Here is an 18,138-nt window from a genome sequence, read left to right as displayed (position 1 = left end):
GTCCCTTTGTGGGTTCTGTCTCTTGAAAGTTTAGTTAGAGTCCTTAGTTTATGAGTTTTTATCAGAGAGCTCCTAAGACTGGATCCCTTCATGTCACCATCTTGGCTCTGCCCCCTATGGCTAGTTTTGAAGTCAATTCTTTCTGACTCCAGAAGTAGTAGTGCTAGATCCACTGCAGCTCCTAGCTGCCTATGTAAATAGAAAAATGAAAAAGAAATACAAAAGTATATTCTATAATCTTGAGGTCCAAGTTTGCACTGAAGAAGAATTGATAAAATATGTCACAACCCTTATTTTTTTGGCAAATGTTATTGAATATTATTTTTCTATAAAACTTTATAAATTTGGTAATATTACATTTCCTCCCTTTTTTTCTTTTTTTCAACACATGGCAAAATGATAAGAGGGGAAGGGACATACACAAGCACTTATCCAGTGACTATGGTAAACCAGGTATAGTAAGAGAAGAAAGAAGAGTATACTTAAAAATGATGGTGAGGGGGCAGTTAGGTGGCAGAATGAATAGAGCACTGACTCCGGAGTCAGGAGGACTTGAGTTCAAATCTTACCTCAGAACTTTAATAATTACCTAGTTGTGTGACTGTGGGCAAGTCACTTAACCCCATTGCCTTGCAAAAACCTAAAAAAAAAGAATGATGGTAAGATGAAACAAGATGAATCAATCAATCAATCAATCAATCAATAAATGGATGAATAAATAAATAAATGGATGGATGGATAAATAAATAAATAAAATAAAAAGAAAGATTTAGGTTAAAGTTGATTCCCTTAAGGAGTCGGAGGAGCAGAGCAACAATGGTAGGTGGGAAGCTAAGCAATCATGGAGTTTTCCAACAAAACAATTGTAAAAGAAGCCTCTACTCAGATCATAAAACTGTAAATCCCATAGAGAAGAGTGAAAGAAGTTCACAACTTGCAGAGGAAGTTTAGTAAAGGTCTGTCTCACTTGGATAAAAAAGGGAATAGAGCCCAGCTTAGACAGCTCTTAACCATAGAACAGATCAGGTCAGTACTCACCAAGTCAGCATTGCAGCAGGCCTGCAATAAGAGACCCAGTGCCAAAAAGAAATACATAGTTCAAGACCTGATGGGGTTCATGCACCAGACAGCTTTGGGTACTCTTGCAAAGGAAACAAAATGCTGCATTAGGAACACCACAGACAATTGGAAATTCAAGGCTATCCTACAAGAGGGAACAAACCATAACACAGGCAACACTAAACACAAACAGAAAGCCAGGTCTATCCTACCTCTTTCAGTGTGGGAAGTGAATGAAGTTGATTGTAGGGGCTGTGTGCAAGAGGTGAGTAAGATTAACCTCTAGTGCTGTATTCATGCTTACACACAGAAATGAACAACAATAATAATTATCTCAATTGTATTCATTTGGTTACTCTTGTGGCAACATTTAGCATCACTTTTAGGCTTTTCCTGGTTTGGTAAGTCAGAGCACCAGGTACGTGTCTGCTGTTTCTTTAAGACAATTGTTAATTTGAAACAGATGTTTTTGGGGGGTAGTACTCATCTGGCATGATGGCTAGGAGAGGAAAATTTACCAAAGTTGCAAATGCTCATTTGAGACTTATGCACCACAATAGTAAAAGTTGTCATGCAAAAAATATTGGAATGTTTTGCTGATTTTTATGTTATATTGAAAAATACATGTTTCCTGCAAGTTTTATTTGTTATTTACTTCTTATGGGTTTATCTAGAGAGTAGTTGGAAAGAAATTTGTGAAATTTGTATTTTGGTCCAAATTTGGCATAAATATTCAGCATTGGGATGAAAGGAAAAACAATTGAAAGAGCTAAAGGAGGGAGAAAACTGATGCATAGACAATGCAATGTGCAAGCAATACACCAAGGACCAGACCCTGGTGCAGAGTTCAGCTATTAAGATGAGCAAAGAAAAATTGCAAAAAAGTGGTAACCACAGAAAGTTGCTATTTTTTTTTAGGTTTTTGCAAAGCAAATGGGGTTAAGTGGCTTGCCCATGGCTTGCCTAAGGCCACACGGTCAGGCAATCACTAGGTGTCTGAGACCGGATCTGAACCCAGGTACTCCTGACTTCAGAGCCGGCACCCTTAACACTGCGCCAACCAGCCGCCGCAGAAAGTTACTATTCTGATAGGGATGATAAAAATGCCATCTCAGAAGAGAAGTGTAATGACAAAATGTTTACATGTGAGGGGTCAAAGGAGCTATGAATTAACCTCAAATTCAAAATATGTTTTGAAATAGATAAAAAAAAGTTTAAAAAAAAAACAAAGAAGAGCAGCAGAAGAAAAGTGGAGAAAAGAAATGGGAGTCATTCAGGAAAATTATAAAAAAAATGACTGAAGAAATTAACTACTTTAAATGTAAAATTGATAAGATTTCCAGGTTGGAGCAACGATGGTGGCATCAGGCTAAGATGCTCCTGGAGCTTTTCCCCACACAATGTTAAATGAAGGCTCTGCACAAACATTAAAACTGCAGATCGAAACAAAAGCAGAGAGAGAGAGAGAGAGAGAGAGAGAGAGAGAGAGAGAGAGAGAGAGAGAGAGAGATCAAAACAAGTTCTCAACTGTATACATTGTGGAGATTTTTCAGTTAAGATTCTCTTTTAGGGGGAAAAGGGGAAATAAGTCCAGTTAGAGGTGAAAGCAGGAAAGCCAATGGGAAGTTGCTAGCTACAGTGTAGCCCAGCTCCCAACAGCTGGATATCAGGGAAGCAGAGTGGGTCCCAACACCAGACAAAATCTGAGCCCTGGGAAGACTGGGGCACAGGCAGGACTTAATTGGGAACAAAGCACCGCACAGGTAGAGCCCAGACATAAAGGAGAAAACTTATCTCTCTATAGGAGACATCTGGGTTGCATAGGCAACATTTTGGCAAGTGATAAGCCAAGGATCAGACCACAGCATAGAAAAGTCAAAACTATATTCCCTATACCTCAGGAGCAGAACTAACAAAATGAAAAAAATGCTTAACATGATTGTGCATGTATAACCTATATCAGATTGCTTACTCTCTTGAAGACTGGGGAGGGAGGGGAGGAAAGGAAACTCAAAATTTTACAAAAATGAATGTTGAAAGCTATCTGTATATGTAATTGGAAAAAATTAATATTAATATTAAGAATAAAAAATAGATTGTAACCTGAAAAAAAAAACTAGCCATACATATTGACTAGCTGTTTGACTATGAACAAGTAGGTTAATTCTTCCTTGGGTCATTTTCTTCATATGTAAAGTGAGAATTATTACTTACAGCCTAGGCTTGTTGTGAGGACCAAATAAGTTGATAATTATAAAGCCCTTAGTACACAGTGTACAATATACAAACCTTTATTGTTATTATTGTGCCATTAATATATATTTTGTTTAAGTTGTACTACATATTTTAATATTTCCTATACATCTTTCCAAGCTTGTCTGAATTTCTTATAATCGTATTTTATTAGAGAGGTAGCATAGAAAATTGAGTAGAGAACTTTCTTCAAAACAAGAACATCAAGGTTCAACCTCCACCTCAGATATATATGTTTTGTGAGACCCTAAACAAGTATTTTGACTTTTCAATGATCTGGGCAAGCAAATACTCTAATCTGGAGATCTGGAAATTTTTTTTTAGGGTTTTTTTTTTTTGCAAGGCAAATGGGATTAAGTGGCTTGCCCAAGACCACACAGCTAGGTAATTATTAAGTGTCTGAGACCGGATTTGAACCCAGATACTCCTGACTCCAGGGAGGGTGCTTTATCTACTGCGCCATCTAGATACCCCATGGAGATCTTTATCTTGTTGACCTTTACATAGTTTCCCTGAGTACCCCTCTATAGTATGTCTTCATTTCCTGGATAAGGGGACTTGAGATCCAGGAAATTTATGTGATTTGCCCAGCAAGGAAGTGGTAGAACCAGAATCAAAAGAAAACTTTATGATAAAGGGTGCTATGCTCTTTTCATCACAACACATGGATGCAGGTGCAAGAAGGGAGGTAAGCAATTAAGGTCAGTTATCTAACACTTGAGAAGTATGATTATAAAATCAGTCACAGAATTGGGGAAGTCATTCTATTAAGCCATTTGTAAATTTGCCCAAAGGGCTAACCCTTTGACCTTGCAGTACTGCTTCTAGGTCTGTATTCTAAATTCTGTATTCTAAAACAGATCAAAAACAAAATCTATATATACAAAAATATGGAAATGAATGGGATATTGATTAATTAGGAAAAGAAAAGGATGCCCATGAAGGGATTGATAATTTTTAGTGCCCCTATTGTGTCACCCTCAGGTCACTGATGATATTATCTGAGCAGAAATATGGATCAGTAAGGATAGCCTGTTTTAGAGCATTTATGGCATGTTATTATGATGGAATTCTATTCTGCTATAAGAAGTGAGGAGCATTATGATCTTAGAAAAATCTGTAACAATTGACATGAGCTGAAGCCTGTGTATGAAGTAATCAGCTTTGAATGACTGCTATTGTCAGTACTGAAGTGATCTAAGGCAGCTTTATAGGACTTACATTAAAAATTCTTTCCTTGCTCAGAGAAAGAATTCATGGTCTGAATACAGATTGAAGCATAAAATTTTTACTTGTGGAAATGTTTAGAATGACTACACATGTATAATCTATATATAATTGGTTGCCTTCTCCAAGAAGCATGGGGTTTAGGGGGTGTGGAAAGGAGATAATTTGGAACTCAAAAGTTTTTTTTTTATGATAAAAATGTTTTTGCATGCAAATGGTGAATATTAAACATTAAATAAATCAACAAAAGCAGGAAAAACAATTGAGTAGTCTGAGTCATAGTCCCCCAAACCAGGAAGATGCTTCATAGTCTCAAATTAAGGCTGGATTTCCTGGTGAGGAGCATCCTTAGGGCTTCTTTCATATCCTTGTTCCTTAGACTGTAGATGAAAGGGTTCATCATAGGAGTGACTACAGTGTACAGGACAGCTGATACTGTGTCCTGTAGGTCTGTGTGGGTGGCTATAGGGCTAAAATATACTCCAATGATTGTCCCATAGAACAGAGAGACCACAGTGAGGTGGGAACCACAGGTGGAGAAAGCTTTCCACTTCCCCACAGTAGATGTGATACTCAGCACAGTAACAAAAATTTGAGAATATGAGATAAGGATGCCAATGAAGGGGATGATAACTGTTAGTGCCCCAACTGTGTTAACCATCAAGTCATTGATGAAGGTATCTGAACAAGCCAAGTTCAGGAGGGGACTGAGGTCACAGAAAAAGTGAGGGATTTCAGTGTGACCACAGAATGAAAGACAGGTCAGTAGGATTGTGTGTATAAGAGCATTGCCACAGGACCAAATCCAGGACACTACTACAAGAATGGCACAGACCTTTGAAGTCATTATCATGGAATAATGCAGTGGGGCAGAGATAGCCACATAGCGGTCATAGGCCATGGCAGTAAGAAGCATACCATCGATCCCTGCGAACATGATGAAGAAGAATACTTGTGTTAGGCATCCAGCATATGGAATTGCTTTGTTGCCAGATACATGGTTTGCTAGCATCTTGGGGATGGTAGTGGAGGTGAAGAAGATGTCAACCAGGGACAAATTACTGAGGAAGAAGTACATGGGTGTATGGAGGCATGAACTTGATCTAATGACCAGAATGATGAGCAAATTCCCCAGACCTGTGATCAGGTACATCAGAAGAAAGAAGAAGAAGAGGAGTGTCTGCTCCTCAGGCTTTTGTGAAAGTCCCAAGAGGATGAACTCAGAAATTCCACTCTGATTTCCTCCTTTAATGTTTCTGTTAGGAAGAATACATGGAATAGAGATAGATAAAGGATTTAAAGATTCAATAGATAAATGGTCTTATGGATGAGGAATCAATTTTACTACCTGTTTTTCAACAATATAAACATCCATGGGCCTCACCTGGACTATTTGTGCCCAGACTATGGTAGAGCATTCTGACTTTGCATCGGTTTGATCAGACACAGTTGGACAAACACAGTGATGTTATTTTGTTCTTCTTCAATAATAAAGCACAGGAACCAACCATGTATCAAATTATTAAGCTCTAATGCAATTCACTCTAGGGCCAGAGTCAGAAGTAATAACTAAAAGAGATGATCTGTGCTTTGCATCTTTTGTCCCAGTAGAGTACACTATGCACCTTGAGGTCGGGGACTGTTTAATTTTGTCTTCATATCCTCAGAGCTTATTACACTGCCCGGCCCATAAAAACATTTAATAAATGCTATTTATTGAACTGATTGCTACCTAGAAATTAATCTCCATTTACCTCAATTGAGTTTAAAGAATTCATGGGCAAGAATATTATTGAATTTGAAGACAGAAGACCTAGTTTTGAATTTGCTTCCCTAACTGCATCCATCTGTGAACTTTGTGAAGTCACTTATCCCAACTGGTCGTCATTTTGTTGCTCTTTTAAACAAGAACTTTGAACAGAATGTCTTCTACAGTCTCTTTAAGCACCAGATCCATAAGCTCTAATCACTTCCTTTTGCCCTCTCAAGCAAAGGTCAAGCCCACTGATTGATACTTGAAGAAAGACTCCTCCCTATAGAATCCTTTGTTTTGAAGCTTACACTAATTGTCTTTAGGTCTGTCTTCTAGGACAAAGTAGAATCAGCTTGAATTCTTTTCCATGTGACAGGTCTTCAAAAGACAGAGGCTAGTAATGATGATCTTTCTTGATCTTTTCTTCTACTCTCTATATCTTTGCAGTTTCTTGTTTCCATCTTTGTGCAATGAAAGTAATATTCTAACCCTTAACCCCAAACAAGTCAGTTTGTTTTTATCTTGAAACTTCATTCCTTCTGAAGATTAAAGATTCAAGCTAATGATATTGCTTTCTTGTAACTTGAATATGAACAAAAGCCATGAAGAGTTCTAATTTTTAGTTGATGGATATCTAGGTATAATGTAAGACAAGGAGGTTAGCTTAGCTGAATTAATTTGTAGTGTCCAGGGTCAGCAAAACAAGTATAAAATCCCTGATTTTGATAATTTCTGGATGTATAAACCTACAAAGACCATTAAGTTTCTCAAATTTCTAGTCAATTTTCTAAATTTCTAAATTTCAGAGAAGGTGCTCTCTTTTTTGGGTGGAATCAAAGAAACCTCTCAGCTAGGAGATATTTTGTTCTTTACTGATTTTTCAGTCATATCTAATTCTTCATGATACTTTTTGGAGTTTTCTTCACCAAGATATAGAGATGGTTTGTCATTGTCTCTTTTAACTCATTTTACAGATGAGGGAGGAAACTGAGACAAATAGTGTTAATTGATTTGGCCAAATTCACACGGCTATTAAATGTCTGAGTTTAGATTTGAACTCAAGAAGAAAAATCTTCCAGACTCCAGACAGCATACACTGTACCACTTAGCTGTCCTCTTGGAGGACAGCTTTATATTCATCAAATAGTAGTTCATGTTCCTATTTCTTTATCTATTTAAGGTGAATCAGTAGAGGAAGAGGAGGCATTAGATTGAGAAAACTGAGTTAGAAAGATAATTTTCTTAATGAATTTGGATTTCAAGAGAAATATTCATCCATCCATATGTATCTATACACAATGAATGCAAATATACAAAGTGATTATATATAAAATTAACAAATAAAATGTGAGTACATACATATTTATGAATATATACACATAAATGTACAATAAACTATTCAGGGAAGACTAACTTCTCTGGTATGAGTGTTGCAAAGACCTTTACAGGACTGGTTTCCATGTTTGTCATCCACATGATACAAGTAATCCTCATCTGTAACTACAAGAACCTGTAGTATGCACAATAGCCACACCTCAGTAAACTATTTCATCAGATTGTTATAAACAGGCTGTGGAGTATCAAACCCCTTTGGTGAATGGGGAATATTTACCTCAATATGTGAAGACTCTGTCTGGTGAAAGTTTGGCTGAGAACAAATTGTTCCAGTGACCATGAAGGCAGCTGAATCAGGCACTGGGAAGTATTTAGACCTTAGTAAAATATCCAAGATGGCAAGGATATCTACTGCATCTTGAGCCATTAGCAGTTATCTTGAATTTTGTCCTGCAATTAGACTTTGATAACTCTGGAAGAGACTGGAGGCTGAGGACTTTGTCCAATTCTGACTCACTTCAATCCAATTTATACACAAATCAAAAGACATCACACCTGCCATTGTGCTATTTTTACTTATCTCAAAGTCATGTGGAGACAGACAAGTGATTAAGCAACAGGTGTAGATTCACTGGGACTTGAAATCATAGCCCTAAACACAGACGGCCAGGGTCAAAGCTCATTTTCTCAGTATAAGCAACTGAGGGATTTGGTTGGACCTTGGATGTCTTTTAAGGACTAGATTACATATACCTCTTGGGGTGAAGAATGGGCTAGAAAAGGCACACTAAAAATTGTCTGCTTGCTAACTCTGACCTAATTACCATGGGAGGCCAGGATCCCAAACTATGATCTAAATATCTTAGATAGATAGACAGACATATAGTTACATAGATAGGTAGATACATATGTATATATGTATGTATAAACTTCCCCCCATCAATTGGTACATGGAACTGCAAATTGAGAGAATTCACTCAAAAATTATTACATGGCCTATTTGTTTATAATCTATGATAGAATATTCCGAGATAGTATTGTTCTGATCAGGTAATTTGACTCTTACATAGAGATGTCATTTTGGTCCACTTCAAGGATGAATGAAAAAAGTCAACTAACTAGACACACATTTACATACACTCACATTCACACATACATGTATGGATGTATGTATGTATCTATCTATCTATCTATATGAGGGAGAGAGGGAGAGAGAGAGAGAGAGAAAGAAAGAGAGAGAGAGAGAGAGAGAGAGAGATACAGACAGAGACAGAGACTCTTGGCCATAGATGAAATCAGTCAAAAGTCAATGCATATTTATTAAGCTCTGACTACGTATCAAAAATTGTGCTACGTGTTGGAGTTCTAAACAAAGGGAAAGAACATTCTTGGCCTCAAGGAACTCACAATCTAGTGGAGAAGTGCAAATAACTAGTTACAAACATCTGATATAAAAATGAAAAGTGGATAAGTAATATATATCACACATAAAAATATATATACATACATATATATATATATATATATATATATATATATATATGATTAAGAACTGTAGATAATCAACAGAGAACTTCCTAGCACTGATGGGGAAAGGCTTGTTGTAGAAAGTCCATTTTAAGTAAGACTTGAAAAAAATGTCAGGAGCACAGATGAGGAGACAGAGAAATCAAGTAATAGGAGATAGCCAATGAAGATACTTAACATCTGGAGAAGTTTAAATTGTGGGAATAACAGTAAGGAGGCCCATGTCATTGGAACATAGGGCAAGGGTGAAGTTGGGAGAGGAGAAAAGTGATTAGGATGTAAGACTATTAGAAAGGCAGGAAGAATATTAAACACCTTTTATGTGTCAAGCAATGTGCTATTTTCTGGGAATACAAAAAGAGGCAAAAGATCATTCCGGTAAATGAAGAAATTTACAATCCAGTGGAGACGATAACATGAAAACAATTATGTACAATCAAGTTTTATATCAGATAAATAAGAAATAATTAGTAAAAAAGAAAGCAATGAAAATTAAATTGACTTGGCAAGGCTTCCACTAATAGGATTTGTTTTACTTGTAATTGAAAAAAAAAACTCAAGGAAGTCAGAAAGTAGAGAGGAGGGAAAACATTGCAGGTAGGAGGAACAGCTAGTGAAAATCATCTGAATAGGGTGATGTAGTATTTTATTGGACCAATAATAAGGTGAATATCTTTGATTTATCTCTCTACACTTATTTCATTTCTGACTCCATTCCAAGTTCCCAGCAGAATGCAAATCTATTGTAAACAGGGAGTATTTCTTTTTTAACTTATTACCAGCAAATAAAACAATGCCTTGTAATATGACACTTGAAATGCTTATTCATTTAGACTGTCTGATCACAGAGTCAATATGTATCTGAGAATCTAAATACAGATCTTCCCAGTTCCAAGTCCAAATTCTTTATTCACTCCACTATGCCAATGATAATCTGATTCTTTGATACCTGGGTCTCTTTTAGAATCGAAAAGGTAATTAATTGTTTGGTAAATGGGGAAGGAAGTGAAGAAGTCAAATGGAGTTTTAAAAAGTTGCAATCTTCCTAACCATTTTACAAATCTGGCTTCTCTAAAGCTTAAAACTTGGGGAAGGGAGACAAAAATTATGTCCTCAAAAAATTAATTGGAATGAAAATCAGGATTACAATGCCAGGTCTGTTTTGAATACACTGTGGGACCTGAATTGTTTCCCTTTATAGGTTTTAGTATCCTCAAGTATTATAAAAAAATGAAATTTTGACCTCTAAAGACCCCTTTTAGCTCTGATATTTTGTGTTATAACCTTCCTTTTAGTTCCAATGATCCAATAGTAATATTCTATTTTGTCACTAGGTACTAAGATTCCTTCCTACCCTCATATAACATATTGTAAGGGTACTCTGGAGTTGGATTCTGTGTTCTCAGTCTTTTAAACACTGACATTTTATATTCTGCCAATATTCCATGCTCTACACAAGATGGCCCTATTTATACATGGAATCCATTTAATATATACCAAAACTTAAGCTTTTAAAGACTTTTAGGATACTCAGTACTTTGAGAGCTCTTCAAATTCTAACATTTTATGTTTTTAAAATGATCCTTCCCAGATTCAATGTTTTATATTCTAAAGTTCTCTTATTCTATTGTCAGAGTTCTAAGATAGTTAGGAGAAGCAGTGGAAAGAAGTATGAACCTACAGTCGAGAAGTTGTTCTAGCTGTGTGACCCTGGATATCACTGAACCAAACTGTCTCAGGTTCCACAACTATAAAATGTGGATAACAATAGTACCAATTTATCATGTTTTTATCAGAATTAATTGAGATAAATATTTATAAAGCACTTATCACAGAGACTATTACATTATAGGTGCTTAATAAATGCTTGGTTTTTTTTCTTCCCTTCTTTTTTCTGTAAGCCCTTCCTCTATTCCTTCCTTCCTTCCAGCTTTTTTTTCGTTCTTCTTGCATTCTAGGTTTCTATGTTCTGAGATTTATTCCAGTTCTAACATTCTAGGTTTTATTGTGCAAGATCCCACCTATTCTGACATTCTGTGCTTATTGTTTTAAGGTCCCTGTGCAATCTAATATTTTAGGTTCTATGTCCTGAAGTCTATCTTCTATGATCCAATGATCCAAGACCCATTCCACCTCCAACACTTCATGTGGTACTTTTTTTTCAGTTTTTTTTTAAGTTTAGAATCTTTGTTGCATGTTCCAAGAACCCTGAAAGCTCTGACATTTAACATTCTAATATCACTTTTAGCACTTAATTTCTAATGTTCTAATGAGAGTTACCTACAATATTGTATTGTGTAAGATTTTCATCTTGAAATGAACAGAAAGAATTTCTACAGATTCACTTACTTGGGCATTTCTTTGGTTTCAGTCTTTTATTCTATTTCCTGAGGAATGAGGTTCAATTTCTTGCCTAGTTCTCTTCCCACAGCTGAGATTTACAGACTGAAAACCAGGCTAATTTATCAATTCTTTCAGGGGAAAGAAGCTCCGAAACTTTGACTGAGGTGGCATACCTGAGAAAAAGAGTCAACTCTGTCTCCTGGGAGGAATGTGTATAGATAATTATAAGTCCTTTTATGAGGATTCCCTGGACCTAGGGTCCTAATTCCCTTGGCGTGTTAGAGACAAATATTCAGTAATGGTATGTATATTTTCTACTATAGAGTCTAAGGCTGCTAATTTTGGAAGACTTTGACCAAGTTCTATTTTTGCTTTCTTTTACAATACTTCTATCAGATATGATGAGAATTTCTTTGTTGTTGTTGTTTTTTTTATTTTTAAAAAGGAAGCATATCATAAAACTGGAAGGGATCTTGGAGTATAGGATATCAGAGCCAGGAGAGTTCTTGAAACATACAACATAGTACACTGAGAAAATTGTGTCAGAAGTTCCATGAGATTAGTGGCATGGTTTACAGTTTGGGAGTCTTTTTATTTCTTTTTTCATTGTTAGTATCGGATACAGCCTCATGCCACCTACTCTCATTCACAAACATAAATTCTCAGGCCTCAAAATGCAAGGTCATGAAATTTTTCTAGTGTAGAAAGTGACTTTTGCAATCCTTTCATTTCTCCTCTTCATTTTACAGATTAGCAAACTGTTTAAGGTCACATTAACTAATAAATTGCAGAGGTAGTACTAGATATTATATCCTCTGACATCAAATTTAATGATTTTAAGACTCATATCATAAAGGAGGAAAAACTAATAAAAACACTACCCAATATCCCTCCCCTTAGACTTGTACAATTTCTGTTATAGGGTAGGGAGAAGGTTGTAGGTTTCCTTTTCATCTTACTATTTCCCTTTCAATATCTATAAACCACTGATTTTCATGCAGTTGATACTTTTGGCAGCTCTCAGGAGATGTGACCAGTTAATATGCGTTTTTTTTTTCACAGACTAAGATGCATTATACTGCTAAGTTGTCAGAAGTTAAGATTAGTTCTCTTTTCCATAATTTCTGTCAGCTTTCTAGTTTCAGAATCCATAGCAGTCTGGGGACTAGCTCAAGATACAAATACAGCTTACAGAATTCCTTCATTTGTTCTGTGTCCTCCTTTTGTACATTTCTACCTAATTTGCTGGTTATTTATTTTTAACATTCTTCCCCATCCCCAAATTTTGAGTTTCAAATTCTTTCTCTTGCTCTGCTCTTCCCCATCTATTTAGAATGCTACCAACACGTCAGCAGCTTTACATGTGAGATCATGAAAAATGATGATTATGAAAAAAGCAAGAAAAATAAAGTGAAAAAGTATGCTTCACTTTACACTTAGAGTGCATCTCTCCTTTCATTGGAGGTGATTATCTTGTTTTTTTTTCCATTAATTTTTTGAAATTGTAGATCAATTTATTGATCAAAGTAGCTAAATCTTTTAAAAACTGATCATTACTATAAAATTATTATTTCTGTGTACAGTTCAATCCTGCTTCTGTTCACTTCATTGAAGTTCAGTTGAAATAAATTTTCTGAAGGTTTTGTGAAACCGTCTTCCTTGCCCTTTCTTATAGCACAATACTATATCACAATTATATATCATAATTTGTTTAGCCAGTCCCCAATTAATGGACATTCTCTCAATTTTCAATTATTTGGCATCACAAAAAGTGCTATCAATATTTTTCTATGAGAGGCGGCTAGGTGGTGCAGTGGATAAAGCACCCTCCCTGGAGTCAGGAGTACCTGGGTTCAAATCCGGTCTCAGATACTTAATAATTACCTAGCTGTGTGGCTTTGGGCAAGCCACTTAACCCCATTTGCCTTGCCAAAAAAAACCTAAAACAAAAATTTCTATGAACAGTTCCTTTTCCTTTTCTTTCATTTCCTTGTATCTGATACTTAGTAGTATATTACCTGGGTCAAAGGCTATGCATAGTTTTATAGCCCTTTGGACCTAGTTCCAAATTGTGCTCCACAATGGTTGTACCAGTTCATAGTTCCACCAATAGTTTCATTAAGGATGCATTTTTTCCACCTTCCCTCTAACAGGGATTGTTTTTCCCTTCTGATTATATCAATCAAATTGTTAACTTTGAGGTGGTACCAAGGAGTTTTTTTAATTTGTATTTCTCTGATCAATAGAGTATTTTTCCTCATAATAGTGTAGAGTGTATTGATTTCTGCTCTGGAACACTGCCTACTCATATCCTTTGGGTATTTGTCAATTTGGATCACTGATTCTAAATTTTTTATTAATTTGTCAATTTCCTATGTATTTTAGAAATAAGTTATTGTTAGAAAAATTTGATGTATTTCCCACCCCCTCTTTTTTTTCTGATTTTGACTGCATTTGTTACGTTTGAGACTTTAAGAATCTAATACTTTACCATCTGGGGCTCATATATTTATTATAGGTATTATCTCCCTGTCAAGGTCCCTTTTAGTAAGATGTACTTTCCCTGAAGATCACTTCTTAAATTAGTCAATCTTTTTCTTTTGCTTTGTCTGAGATTATGATCACTTGTCCTGCCTTTCATTTTATATTTATTATATAAATATTTTATTTGCTGTCAAATTATATACAATAGTAGTTTCTACTTATCATTTTGGTAAGGTTTTGAATTTTATGCCCTTTACTCTCCCCCCATCCCCCAAGAGAAGGCAATGTGATATTCTTTACTTTGTTTCCATGTTATGAATTGATTGAAATTGAATGTATTGAGGAAGATCCTTTAGGAAAACATAAAATATTATTGATAGGAAAATTATGTAGCATATAAGCCAACTTTTTCTAAAAATAAATTGAAGGTAATAGTCTTTGGTCTTTGTTTAACCTCCACAGTTATTTCTTTGGATAAGGATAATTGTCCCTGATTTTTGCACTGATGGAATGAGCAAGTCCATTAAGATTGATCACCATTTTGCTGTTAGGGTGTTTAATGTTCTTCTGGTTTTGCTCATCTTGCTCAGCATCAGTTTATGCAAGTCTTTCTGTGCTTCTCTGAAATCCCATCACTCCTGTTTTCTAATAGAGTAGTAGTGCTCCATAACACACACACACACACACACACACACACACACACACACACACACACACATACACACACATATATATCACAAATTGTTCAACCATTCCCCAATTGGTGGGCATCCAATTGATTTCCAATTCTTTGACAGCACAGACTTTCTATGAAATTTTCATCTTCACTTTCAAGATCAACTATACCCACTTTCTCTGTTTGCTTTTCTTTTATCTATCTTAAAGGAAATATAATTCTTAAGAGTTGAAAGTATTATCTTGCTATGAAGAATATATATAGTTTAATGTTTTTGAGTGAGATAGTTCCCCTTTTCATTTACCTTTTTATGTATCTCTTGACTCTGACTCAAGTATTTGAAGTATTCAAAGATCAAATTTCTTGTCCAGTTATGGTCTTTTTATCAGATAGATTTGAAATTCCTCAACTTTGTAGAGTCCATCTTTTTCCTTGAAAGGCTACCATGAATTTTTCAGGTTACTCAATTCTTGGTAATAATCCAAAGTCCTTTACCCTCCAGAATATCATATTTCAAGTCTTCTAATCCTTTAATGTTGAATTGATAAATCCTGAAAAATTCTGACTGGTTCCTGACTATTTAAATTGTTTCTTTTTGGCAACTTACATTATTTTCTTCTTTAGCTGAAATTTCTGAAATTTGGCCACAAAATTCTTTCAAGATTTTATTCTGGGATCTCTTTGTCTAGGTTACTGGTGGATTCTTTCAAGGACTATTTTGACTTCTTAATCTAAGAAATTAAAAGTTTTCCATGGTAATTTTCTGAAAGTATTTGTCCAGGTTTGTTGTTGTTGCTGTTTTGTTTCAGATGAATCAATTATGTTTCCTGGATCTATTTTTTTCAGGTAGTTTGCTTTTTCTATAATTTACTTGTCTAATTCTCCTTTTTTTAGGTTTTAACTTTTTTCAATAAGCTTTTGTGTTTCCTTTTCCATTTTGTTCAATTTACAATTCAATGAACTGTTTTCCTTTTCTAGGTGGTTACTTTTACTTTTCCCTGAGGTGAATTCCAATTTTAGTTGGTCACTTTGACTTTTAAATGAGTTGTATTCCTTTTCCTGATGCTTTATTTTGCTTTTAGATGAATTGTAATCTTTTTCAATTGTGCAATTTTTTTTTTTGCTGAATTATATTCCTTGTGGAGTTGATTATTTTTACTTTTAAAGTAGTTGATTTATTTGGTTAATTATTCATAATTTCCCTGCATGGTTCTTATTTCTATTTTCTGTTTTTCTTCTTCCTTTCTTCTTTGGTTTTTAAAATATTTTTTAAGCTCTTCCATGAAGTTTTGGATTTGAGTCCAATTCTTTCACTCCTTGGAGACTTCCCATGGAGGTAATTTCTCACTGCTTTCTTCTTCTGTGATAGCATTTTTATCATCTCTATCTGAAAATTAATTTTTTATAGTTAGCATTCTTTTGGAGTTTTTTTTTTTGTTCATTTTGTTAGTTCTGCTCCTGAGTTACAGGGAATATAGTTGTGTATTTTTTACCCTGTAGTCTGATCTCTGGCTTATCACTTGCTAAAATGTCTATACAACCCTGATGTTGCCTATACAGGGGTTGATTCCTCCTTTATGTCCAGGCTTTACCTATGCAGTGTTTAGTTCCCAACCAAGTTCTAGATGTGCCCCAGTCTTCCCAGGGCTCAGATTTTCTCTGATGTTGGGACCCTCTCTGCTTCCCTGCTATCCAACTGTTGGGAGCTGGGCCATACTGTGGCTAGCAGCTTCCCACTGACTTTCCTGAGTTCACCTCTAACTGGGCTATTTCTCCTTTTCCCCCTAAGAGAGAAGGTTCACTGAAAAATCTCCACAATGTATACAATTAAGAACATATTTTACATGTTTTGGTCTCTCTTTCTCTCTCTCTCTCTCTCTCTCTCTCTCTCTCTCTCTCTCTCTCTCTTGCTTTTGCTTGAATCTATAGCTTTAATGTTTGTGCAGAGTCTTCATTTAATATTGTGTGGGGAAGAGCTTCCAGGAGCATGCTAGCCTCATACTAACATCTTTGCTCCAACCTGGAAATCTTATCAAGTTTATGTTTAAAGTAGTTAATTTCTTCAGTCAATTTTTATAATTTTCCTGCATGACTCCCATTTCTTTTCTCCACTTTTCTTCTTCTTCACTTCTTTGGTTTTTTTTAAACTCTTTTTTGATCTATTTCAAAATGTATTTTGAATTTGAAACTAATTCATTGTTCCTTTGACATGTAGGAATTTTGTCATTGCTCTCTTCTGAGATGGCATTTTTTATCATCTGTATTAGAAGAGTAGCTTTCTGTTGTTACCACTCTTTGTAAATTTTTCTTTGTTCATCTTAAAAGTTGAACTCTGCACTGGATCTGGTCCCTGGTGTATCACTTGCCCATTGCATTGTCTATACAACAGCTTGCTCCTTTCTTTAGCTCTTTCAGGGCTGAAAAACTTGTTTTCCTTTCATCCCAGTGCTGAATATTTGTGCCAAATTTGGGACAAAATATGAAGTTCACAAGAGATCAATTATGGTAGCATTTATATTGGTTTCTTTCCAACTACCCTCTAGATAAACCTATAACAACTAAATAACAAATAAAGCTTGCAGGAAATATGTATTTTTCAATGTGACATCAAAATCAGCAAAACTCATTTCAAACAATGTTTTTGTGGTGGCAACTTTTACCATTGTGGAGTTAATAAGGCTCAAAGCAAGCATTTGCAGTCTTGGTAAATTTTCTTTTCCTAGCCATCATGCCAGATGAGTGCTACACCAAAAAACCCTGTTTCAAATAGCAATTGTCTTAAAGAAACAGCAGATATTTACTTGGTACTCCAACATACCATACTAAAGAAAAACCTAGAAGTGATGCTAAGTGTTACCACAAGAATAACCATTGAATGCAATTGAGATTATTATTGTTGTTGACTTCTGTCAGTGTGTAAGCATGACTGTAGCATCAGATCTCTAGAGATCAATATTACTCACCTCCTGCACTCGGCTCCTGCAATCAACTTCATTCAACCTCCCACACTGAAAGAGTTAAGGTAAACCTCACTTTCTGCTTATCTACAGTGTTGTCTATGCTATGATTTGTTCCCTCTTCTAAGAGTAGCCTAAGGTTTCCATTTGTCTTTGGTGTACCAATGCAGCATTATGTTACCAGTATAAGAGTAACCCAAACCTATCTGCTTAATGAACATTTTCAGGTCTTGAACTATGCCTTTCATTTTGACAGTGGATCTCTCACTGCAGCCCTGCTGCAATGCTGGTTGGTGAGCATTGACCTTAACTGCTCTATGACTAAGAGTCTCCCACTGGTTTTCTACCTTTACTGTCCAAGCTGAACTCTGTTCCCCTTTTATCCAAGAGAGACAGACCTTTACTAAACTTCTTCTGTGATATATTAAGTTGAGAAATCTTTAATTCTGTTTTGTGGGATCTGTAGCTTTAGGGTCTGAGTAGAGGCTTCATTTAAAATTGTTGAAGGGAAGTAGAGCAAGATT

At 35.6% G+C, this 18,138-nt stretch overlaps 1 protein-coding gene across 1 annotated transcript; it reads right to left on the bottom strand.

Moving 5' to 3' along the window:
- Positions 1–4,843: 4,843 nt before the first annotated feature.
- Positions 4,844–8,054, bottom strand: LOC141499524 (olfactory receptor 1f45-like). The gene is made up of 3 exons (XM_074202210.1): positions 7,905–8,054; positions 7,744–7,802; positions 4,844–5,795 (listed from the first exon to the last, which is right to left on the bottom strand). The coding sequence occupies exons 1-3, from the start codon at positions 8,052–8,054 to the stop codon at positions 4,844–4,846; spliced, it is 1,161 nt and encodes a 386-aa protein (XP_074058311.1).
- Between the last annotated feature and the right edge of the window lie 10,084 nt (positions 8,055–18,138).

Source organism: Macrotis lagotis, chromosome X (assembly GCF_037893015.1).
Source record: "Macrotis lagotis isolate mMagLag1 chromosome X, bilby.v1.9.chrom.fasta, whole genome shotgun sequence".
In the NCBI taxonomy this organism is placed as follows: domain Eukaryota; kingdom Metazoa; phylum Chordata; class Mammalia; order Peramelemorphia; family Peramelidae; genus Macrotis; species Macrotis lagotis.
This window is presented reverse-complemented; position numbering and strand designations above follow the sequence as displayed.

Excerpts from the sequence above, each read along its gene's own strand:
- LOC141499524 (XM_074202210.1), bottom strand. The coding sequence starts at position 8,054 with ATGGCTCAAGATGCAGTAGATATCCTTGCCATCTTGGATATTTTACTA. Across the intron at positions 7,803-7,904 it reads CAGAGTCTTCACATATTGAG|GTTCTTGTAGTTACAGATGA; the intron begins GTAAATATTCCC and ends TGCATACTACAG. Across the intron at positions 5,796-7,743 it reads GATGACAAACATGGAAACCA|AAACATTAAAGGAGGAAATC; the intron begins GTCCTGTAAAGG and ends TCTTCCTAACAG.